General features: G+C 42.3%; 1 protein-coding gene across 1 annotated transcript; it reads left to right on the top strand.

The window, feature by feature from the left end:
* The first annotated feature begins 8,315 nt into the window (after window positions 1–8,315).
* LOC137652780 (tigger transposable element-derived protein 1-like) lies at window positions 8,316–9,587 on the top strand. The gene is made up of 2 exons (XM_068386187.1): window positions 8,316–9,038; window positions 9,372–9,587. Exons 1-2 carry the CDS (start codon window positions 8,316–8,318, stop codon window positions 9,585–9,587), a joined length of 939 nt encoding a protein of 312 aa, XP_068242288.1.
* Window positions 9,588–10,652: the final 1,065 nt, after the last annotated feature.

Genomic DNA, 10,652 nt, shown 5'->3' with positions numbered 1-10,652 from the left:
CCCAGTACTTGTGGGGCTCGGTAAATAAATTGCCAAATCCAGGAAACAAACCGCATAATATAAAGAATTCCTAGCTAATTTGCTAAATAGCTAAATTTATTAAAGCGAAATATGCCGGGAATGTCCATCTGGCTAACTAAATGCACATGCAAAAGAACGACCGCGTCCAAGACGCCATCCGGCTAGGCAACAGTCTTGTTACGTTAATTACGAACTTATTCGAGGATAAAACTGGCAAGAGCTTATATTTATACACAGTAAAGATAGTACTCAACTTTCCAGAGGCAGATGAGGCTGGTGAAGGCTCTTGTTGTTTTGGAATTAAATCAAAAGTGATATTACGTTAGTATTTTTCAGTTTCAGCTATTTAGGTAACCGATCCTGGCTTACGCTAGGCTTAGTAGCCTAGGCGTGTGGCCTTAGTATTTTCATGCATGATATATAGATTTCCGAGTGTAATAATTTTATTGAAGCTATAGGCATAATTTATACTTGTAAGATATTGTTGAATATTTCTCTTCCAAGATCGTATACGAGAGAGTTTTGGTGATTTAGGTAATCGATTCTCACCGAGCCTAGGCTAGTAGCCTATGAGGCTTGAGTATAATTTTGCACACCTCCCCAGTTGTTCTTTTCTCCTCTGGAGATCTAAGGTTAATCCCTTTTTCCCTCTGCGTTAAGCCTAGGCTTAACCCTAGTGGTTTTATCTGGATAGTATTCAGGTAAAACTATACTAGGATCCTGTTTCAAGAGTATCTGGTTTTGGGGCTCGGTCAGAACATCAGAGTATTCAGTCTGGGGTCTGTGACCTCCTGGCATAGAGAATGAGTTTCCTTTGCTAGGTTAGGTGCAGATATAGGAGGCTTAGCCTCCCTAGATCACATCCAAAGGTTTCTGTATGAGATGATTCCTTCTTGTGTTGTTATTCTCGGGCTGGAGAATGAGATTTTCCATTGCCTAGTGAAATAACAACACCAAACTTTGTTCTTGTAATAAGGGAGATGGCAAGTGCTGCCAATCTTCCTCCTTATTAGACAACCCTAGGCTAGGATGAGCTTTCTTGGCCACTGGGATAAGTCTCATACTAGATCGAAGTTTGTTGGACCCTTTTCCTCCCCCCCCCCGCTTCGGTCCTTTGGTGATGGCCTAGCCATTGCAAACTCTTGGCCACTGTTCTACATCTGTACCTAGTGTAGGTTAGGAGTGGGACTGGCTTAGTCTTCTGCTGGCCGGCAGGAACGTGCCGGCCAGGAGAAGCCTACTCTCTGTAGAGTGAACTCCAGACCTCTCTTGCTCTACCATCCATATCTGCTGGTAGAACCCGGCATGCTGTGGATAGATGGAAGCCTGAATGTTACATTCTCCCCTTCAATATGTTCACTCTTTCTGGATGGAAGGCAGTAAGGCAGTGCTGGCCTACAACCTTACATCCTTGCTATTTCTCTTGTTAGTGTATTGTACCTCTCATCCGGCTGCCGGATTAGTGGCCAGCAGCCGGGTGGGTGGAAGTTCTCTGGTTCTTAAATTATCTGCCGGCCGGCACAGGTATCACCTGTCATTGCCGGCTGGCAACGACAGCACACCATAAGATCTGCCGGCTACTGCGATTGTGGCCGGCAGCCGGGTGCTGAAATTTTTCAGTTGCCGGCCGGCACTCAGGAACCAGCGATCTGCCGCCCAGTAGTTCAATGATGATATATCTTTGAACTATATTCAGGTACGTTCCGGCCGGCATAGCATTATATGATATACAGTAGCCAGTATTTTGCAGTATAGTATATACTGCATTAAGAAAACTACAGTATAGAGTGTACTGTAACACTAAGTTTTTTCTAACATACTTTGTGTTGTCTTGTACATCCTTTTGATGAGACCGTACAGTATAAAGGAAGTGAGTTCTTACTTTATTAAAAATTAATATCCCTTATATTAAAACTTTTATACTCTTGTGTGAGTTACACCTATCTTTCCTTGTAGGAAAATATTTTGAAGGTTTTTCTAGAATGAGAATTAACCTTAGTTTTAATATCTTGGGAGGTTACAGCAATTAGCTGTACAGGAAATACAAGTATGTGTCTTTCCTTCTTTCCTTTCTAGCTTTACTGTCATAAGCTCTGTATACTAATATTAAGATTAATCTAGTGATATGTTTTCACTTGATACTCATGGATTCTCTTCTCTTTACAGGAGGACCATCCGAAGTGCAGGAGCATGTTTTGCAACGTCCGCAGTAAGAACTTCTGCGGACATGAGTTGTGCAGGAGGCACGCACCCTGGCAGTCTCCAAAGGTGATCTCCGGTATTGGGACCCCCAGGTATGTACTGTTTGTTCTAACCTGATTACCGAGGCATTTGACACCCCTCAGTCGGCGGAGTCAAGGGATGCAGCTAGGGAAAAATTGCGAGAAGATGAGGGCCTACCTTCTTCCTAAAGCATCTGCGGATGCGGTTATTCCTCAGCCTCATGCGGAGATCCCAACAGTTCAGATTCCGGTAGATTCCGAAGTCTCGAATGCCCTAAAAGACATCCAATTGGACGATAGGATGTCTGAAGTGTCGGAGTACACTGAAAAAGATCTTCTGGCGGAAGATCAGGAAGAGGAGCAGACCCAGGCTCCTGAAACTGAGGAGGATGAGATCGACGAGGTGTTGGTTTCATCGGTTCTGGCCCCGGAACCAGTTCCCTCGACATTGTCTGCTATCCCAGGTGAACTGGGAAAGATCTTTCTTCGATTGTTGAAATGATTCAACAAATGCAAAAGAAGAATGACGAGAAGGAAGCTGCGATGAAGTTAGAGATGCGCAGACTTGCAGCATCACGTGGGCCCCAGAAGAGGCTCAACGTGAAGGATCTTCCTTTGTGTTCGGCTGCCAACCCTTGGAGGTATGCTGAACACTTGCCAAGGACAACTGGGAAGACTGTCATCTCGGAGAAGTTGGGTTCAGTCCCCTTTGAAGAAGTGGAATTTTGGCCCAACAAGGAGTCTTACCCAGACTTCTATGTCTGTCTTAGGAAGGAGCCAGCCTCAAAGGAGGATTCGGAGCCGAAGGAGGTCATAGTCTTTGACCATAGTAAAGCACAGGCTATACTATCGAGCTCAATGAAAGAGAGGTGCTTTACAAACTCAAAGGTACCTGCTTTGAGTATGAAGCACCCCTCCTTTGTGGCTTCACCAACTAGAGCCTTTCCCTTTATGGAGAAGGCCGCGGTGCCTCAGATGGTGGCACAACCTTCAACCACGTACCAATTGGTACCTCAGGCAGTGGCGACACAGTCGCCTGCATTTAACCCAGCGTTCGAAAGGCAGTCAACGACCTTTCGTCCAAAAGCTAGAGGAGCAGCCAGAGGTTCCTCTAGACGCTCTTCAAGAGGAAGGGGATTCAGGGGAGGACGTGGCCAAAGAGGCAAGGCCTCAGGTCCACAACAACAGCAGAAGTGAGATACTTCTGGTAGGAGCGAGACTATTTCTGTTTCAGGATCATTGGACCTTCGATCCCTGGGCCCACAGCCTAATCAAGAATGGACTGGGTTGGAGCTGGAACAGCACTCCACCTCCGTTCCCACAATTCTTCCAACACTCTACCCCCGTCCTGGAAGAATATATTCGAGAACTCTTAGAAAAAAGAATAATTCGGAGAGTAAAGTCCATCAAGTTCAAAGGAAGGCTGTTTTGTGTTCCAAAGAAGGACTCAGACAAACTCAGAGTCATTCTGGACTTGTTGCCACTCAACAAGTTCATAGTGAGCCACAAGTTCAGGATGTTGACACTTCAACACATAAGGACCCTATTGCCCAAAAGGGCGTACACCGTCTCGATAGACTTGTCAAACTTTTATTGGCATGTTCCAATCAATCGTCACCTCTCCTCCTACCTATGGTTCAAGCTACAACGAAGACTTTATATCCTCAGAGCCATGCCCTTCAGGCTAAACATAGCCCCAAGGATCTTCACGAAGCTTGCGAACGCAGCCGTTCATCAGTTACGCCTGGACGATTGGCTGGTGTGGGCAGCATCCAGGACGGAATGCATGCAAGCTTCCAAGAAAGTGATCCAGTTTCTGGAACATCTAGGATTCAAGATCAATACCAAAAAGTCTCGACTATCTCCAGCCCAGAAGTTTCAGTGGTTGGGAATCCACTGGAACTTACAGTCACATCGACTTTCGATTCCTGGGAAAAAGAGGAAGGAAATAGCAGGATCTGTCAAGAGACTGTTGGAATCCAAACGGACATCAAGACGTGAACTGGAGAGACTGCTGGGCTCTCTACAGCTTGCCTCAGTAACAGATCCAGTACTCAGAGCACAGCTAAAGGATGCAACTGGAGTCCGGAGAAGATATGCATCAAACGCTCGAAGAGACCTGAAGAGACCATTACCGACTCGATTGCGAACGCTTCTCAAGCCGTGGTCCAAAGCCAAACAATTGAAGAAATCAATATTTTTTCAACCACCTCCCCCTTCAGTTACCATCCATACAGATGCTTCAAAGGATGTATGGGGAGGTCACTCTCATCAAAAGAAAGTTCAAGGAGCTTGGTCCAATTTATTCAAGACATTTCACATCAACTTTTTAGAAGCCATGGCAGTATTTCTTACACTGAAGAAATTATCTCCTCGCCACTCGACATACATAAGATTGGTCCTAGACAGCGAGGTAATAGTGAGATGCCTGAATCATCAAGGATCGAGATCACCTCAAATCAACCAAGTGATGTTAGCCATCTTCCGTTTGGCGGAAAAGAAGAGATGGCATTTGTCAGCAGTTCACCTTCAAGGGTTCTGCAACGTGACGGCGGACGCTCTATCCAGGTTCACACCGGTAGAGTCCGAATGGTCCCTAGACGCAGGATCGTTCTCCTTCATCTCGAGTCAAGTCCCGGAACTGCAGATAGACCTCTTTGCGACGAGCGACAACAAGAAGATACATCGTTATGAGGCCCCGTACGAGGATCCTTTAGCGGAAGCAGTGGACGCTATGTCCCTCGACTGGAACAGTTGGTCCAGGATTTACCTGTTTCCTCTGCCCAACCTTCTACTGAAGGTCCTCGTCAAACTGAGATCATTCAAAGGGAAAGTGGTAATAGTGGCTCACAAGTGGCCGAATAGTGTTTGGTTCCCTCTGGCGTTAGAACTACGACTGAAGTTTGTGCCGCTGCCGGATCCAGTTCTGTCTCAGCAAGTGCAGAAGTCGACTGTCTTCGCTTCATCACAGAAAACCCAGAACCTGCATCTCATGATTTTCTCTCCTTAGCGGTGAGAAAAAGATACGGGATATCAAGAGACAGTATAGACTTTTTGGAGGAATATAAGTCCAAATCTACCAGAAGACAACATGAGTCATCATGGAAGAAGTGGGTGTCATTTGTCAAGGCGAAGAATCCAAAAGAAATCTCGACAGACTTCTGTTTATCGTTCTTCATCCACCTTCATGAACAAGGTTTAGCAGCCAACACAATATCAACTTGCAAGTCTGCCTTGACAAGACCTATATTATATGCCTTCCAGGTCGTTTTTTCTAACGAAATCTTTAACAAAATCCCGAAGGCCTGTGCTAGACTCGACCATCAGTGCCTCCGAGACCCATTTCATGGTCTCTAGATAAGGTTCTCCACTTTGCCTCGAGGATGAACAATGATGATTGCGCTTTAAAGGATTTGACCCAAAAAGTTATATTTCTGTTTGCACTCGCTTTGGGGGCCAGAGTTAGTGAAATATTGGCCCTTTCGAGAGAGGAAGGTCTTATTTATTTCTTGGAAGGGGGAGAACTAAATCTTTTTCCGGACCCAACGTTTCTTGCCAAGAACGAGCTACCCACCAAGAGGTGGGGTCCCTGGAGAATCTGCCCTCTGAAGGAAGATGTCTCTCTATGTCCAGTAGAGTGCCTAAAGGTCTATCTTCGTAGGACTTTAGACTTTAGGGGAGGACAGCTGTTTAGGGGGGAAACCTCAGGTTCAAATTTATCTCTGAAGCAACTAATTGCGAAGCTCACTTATTTTATTTGCAGAGCGGATCCAGACAGTACGCCCACAGGTCATGATCCGAGGAAAATTGCCTCTTCCTTAAATTTCTTCAATAATATAAATATTGAACATCTTCGCTCATACACTGGCTGGAAGTCATCCAGGGTATTTTCTAGACATTACGCGAAGCAGGTGGAGGAACTTGAGAATTTTGTGGTGGCAGCAGGCAGTATCCTTAAGCCTGTTGCTTAGATCTGCGAGGAACAGTGAAATTAATTGGGACGATTAATTCGAGGGTGTGTGTGTGGTCCCCTACTGGTACTACAGACTAGTGAAAGGCAACTAAGGTGTCCTTATGAACTATTCTATAGATAAAGGTGAAGTAAGCATAATGCATACACATGTGCCAGGCGTTTATTACGCTAGTGTGAATGAACAGTATTACAGATATTAACAAAATTCTAAGCAATTTGGTTATGAAGTGGCATGCATATGTTTCCTTTTCAGATGAAACAATATTTTCTGATATTACTGTTACCTTTATGCTTAAAGGTATTTCATCCACATTTTATAAATTTTATAAATGTTAATTGACCTATATATTTATTGATCATCAATAAACTAGTTCTTAATGAACCTTGCGTCTTATTCGCCCATGTTCATTTTATAATAAAGTACTGAGCATTGCAATTAAAACTATGGATAATTTTAATATGAAAGAAAAATCTTATAAGATTGTTCCTTAGTACAAACAAACATTCATCGGATTAACCAATCCTCATATAGGATAGACCCTTTTGACATGCAAATTTGTTCCTAAACGGATACAAACCTTTGTCAGATACACTAATCAGGATAGGCATACCAGGGGAGGTGCCAGTATTCCATACCAACATTGGTAAATTTTATACAAACTTTGCTTTACAATGTATAGGGTGAGACCGCTATATAGGTTTGTCTGTTAGTCACCCATAGGTAATATGTATTCCTCGAGATTTTTTCCAGTCTAGTATGACTCCTCCCTGTAGGGGGCAGGAAACACTAACATAGTTTATGCTTAGAAGTAATGATGTATGACGGTAACATCATAGGTCTCTAGGTCTATGCAGACCAGGAAAAGCTTTCTTGAGGATATGGCACGAAATGAGAATCCACAGATACAGTAATGCTTTGGTAAACTTCCATCAGGTCGACATGGCCTGAGCACAAAAAAACAGATTTTGAGCGAAGCGAAAAATCTATTTTTTGGGTGAGAAACCCATGTTGTCCTGATGGACCTGCCCTTCCTTTTCATTAAAAGGGCTGTAGGACCCCTCCGTATAATACAGTATCTGTAGCACCTCGTATATCGCTACAAGGAATAAAGATGGCGCCGTTGATGACGTCATGTACACACTTGAAACGGAATAGGAGAGGTACCTTGATAATAGCTCTCCTTTTGTTTTTCGTTTTATGTTTTTCGTTTTCTTACCACTTTTCCCCCTCGAAGCGTTAATGCTATTCGGGGTGAAGATAGCTTTGTGGCGTGTCAAGAATACGTCCTCTGATATTATGCGATATCCCATTAACATTTATTTAGGGATATTCGCTCCAGGAGTTAGAATTCTGGATACCTTAAGGTAAAATTCTCTGGGAATATCACAGTAGTCAAATATACCCTAGGAAGCTACCTTAAAGGAATTTCCATCAGGACGACATGGCTATCTCACCCAAAAATAGATTTTTCGCATTAGTAGAGCATTAATCAGTAATAGATTTGTCCGCTGCTTGTGTGATGAAGTTTGCATAAAAATCATTTGATTCATCATGATCTTGTGAATAAATAAAGGGAGTCACTTGACCCGTATAAAATTTGAACTTCTCCCAGTCACCTTTATTTTTATTATATACCGTTGAACAGGAGAAGGTGGTGTATGTCTTCCCGTAGTTATCAAAATAAGGAAATGTTTACTACTATAATGGACCCTCTACATACAATTGTCTAAACATATGAATTTTCCAAATCCGAAGTAAAATTTGATCAATCATTTGACTCGACACCCAATTTAATTTCCAACATAAGATGTAGAAGTTTCTCAAAGCGTAACAGTTTCTTGGTTACTCCACTAGATAGCAGCATGTCGGGAGGGACGCCAGTTAGTGTCAAGTCAGTCAGTTCACAGTTCTCCTACGCATTGTTTGGCTCTCCCCTGTTCGGTTCGTAATTAACAGTGCTTAATATCTTCTTTGTTCACATTTCTTTCTTTATTTTATGATTATGGGTTCAAAGGAGGCTAGTGTGAGTGGTAGTAGTAATGAAAAAAGAAGAAGGTAATGCTTTCCTTAGAATTAAAACAAGAAATTATAGAAAAACATGAGCGCGGTGTGCGTGAGTGATCTGGCTAAACAATATGCCAGGAACATGTCAACAATCTCGATGATCATCAAGCAAAAGGCAGCCATTAAAGCAGTCAAACAATCCAAGGGGATCACCATCATCTCTAAACGTCGCAGCACTAATCTGGAAGAGATGGAATGCCCTTTGCTTTTATGGATAAGGGATAAGGAGATTACTGGCAATACGATCACTGAAATGATTATTTGTGAGGAGGCCTGCGCTATCTATTGTGCCTTGAAGGCGGCGGGCTCTGGGGGTGATGTGGGAGAGAGTTCAATCGATCCTACAACAGCGGAATTCAAGGCGTCTCGCAGTTGGTCCGATAAATTTAAGAAACAGACCGGCATTCATTCAGTTGTACGGCACGGGGAGGCTTCAAGTTCAGAAACCAAGGCTGCGAACGAATTTGTTAAGCAATTCAAAATTATCCTGCAGGAAGAAGGCTACATAGAGCAACAAGGGTTCAATTACGATGAAACAGGTCTTTTTCTTTTTAAATTGCCTAGTCAAACATACATCACCGCCGAAGAGAAGAAAATGCCTGGATATAAGCCTATGAACGATCAGTTGACTCTTGCCCTATGCGAGGACTGCAAAATCAAGCCATTATTGGTTTACCATTCTGAAAACCCTAGGGCATTTAAGGCGCATAAAGTCAATAGGGACTTGCTGCAAGTTTTCTGGCGTGCTAATGCTAAGGTTTGAGTTACTAGGTTCTTCTTTGTTGAATGGGTTAACCAAGATTTCAGCCCTGCTGTCAAGAAGTACCTTCAAGATATTAATTTGCCTTTGAAGTGCTTGCTTTGACTGGATGATGCTCCCGCTTACACCCGTGGACTATAAGATGATATCCTTGACGAGTTTAAGTTCACCACCCCTATCCACCAGTCCATGGACCAGCAAGTCATCCCTAATTTTAAGAAATTTTACACCAAGAACTTGTTTAAGCAGTGCTTTAACGTCACACAAAGTACAAACTTAACTTTGCGTGAATTTTGGAGGAGACATTTTAATATCGTACACTGCTTGAAGATCATAGATCAGCCTTGGGAGGGAGTGACTCGACGCACACTCAATTCTGCTTGGAAAAAGCTTTTGCCTGAAGCTGTTGTTCTTAGAGATTTTGAAAGCTTTGGCCCCGAACCTGCATCTGTGCCTGTTCCAGAGGATAACATGGATGAGATTGTATCTATTGGCAAGTCCATGGGTCTGGAGGTCGATGAAGATGACATCACCGAACTCGTCTAGGAGCCACCACCGATGAACTCAAGGAGCTGGAGGGAGAGAATATCAGAGGTTTGACTAAGATCAAGGAGATCTTAGGCTATCATCAACAGGTGGTTGACTTCATTGAGAAGCATCACCCACAGAAACTTCATTTGACGTGTAGTTTCAGAATTAGATGATATCTGCTTAGCTCATTTTAGAAACATTCTGAAAAGCCGTACTAAGCAAAATCTTCTAGATAGATTCTTTAAAAAATCTACAAAACGGTCTAGTGATCGTGATGAAGAAAACGAAAGTGAAGAAAATAAAACTTAAGATTGAAGTGAGTGAAAGTGAAGATGAAAATAAAAATTAAAAAAAATAAAACGAAAACTTAAAAAAATATAGAATATAAAAATCAAATAAAAATAAATAGGCTAAGTTAGGTTAAAGTTCTCGTAGTGTAAGTTAGAGTAAGTTATGGTAAGTATCTCAGTCACCACCTCTACCTCCCACACCAACCGGGTCCTTCATCGGCATGCTTACACCTCCGTTGGCCTGTCTCTAAGGTAAAGTGACAATAAAAACCCCTTATTATTGATTATTTTGTTTTTAAATTATTATTTTTTACATCTTTATATATAATGCATTTGTTTTATTGCTTTGTGTAGATATATGTAGTATTTATTTAAGAGTTATCATAGGTTTTTGGGCTGTGGAACGAATTAAGAGAATTACAGTGTATTCTTATGGCAATATTTGATCAAAGGTACGACCATTTTAACATGGGAGGTAGGTCCCGAAACCAATAATTGGATTCGTAGGTAGAGGTTCCGCTGTAATAAATTTGGCTACTCCACGACGTTCCATTCAAACCTATGAAGAATACTGTCAGAAAAACAGTTAAATTTATTCACGAATATATTGCATTTTTTAATAATAAGTACTTATATACCTATCGTTCAAAATATAGAGGTAATGATCATTTAATTCTTGTTCAAACATAGAATCCACCTAATTGATAGTAACATAATTACTTTTTTAGAGGTGATTGCTGCCATTGAATTCTACAATTATTAAGAGATATTGCATATCTGGGAATTATCT

Source organism: Palaemon carinicauda, chromosome 14 (assembly GCF_036898095.1).
Source record: "Palaemon carinicauda isolate YSFRI2023 chromosome 14, ASM3689809v2, whole genome shotgun sequence".
In the NCBI taxonomy this organism is placed as follows: domain Eukaryota; kingdom Metazoa; phylum Arthropoda; class Malacostraca; order Decapoda; family Palaemonidae; genus Palaemon; species Palaemon carinicauda.
The sequence above is the reverse complement of the archived record's forward strand: the minus strand, read 5'-3'. Positions and strand labels throughout refer to the sequence as shown.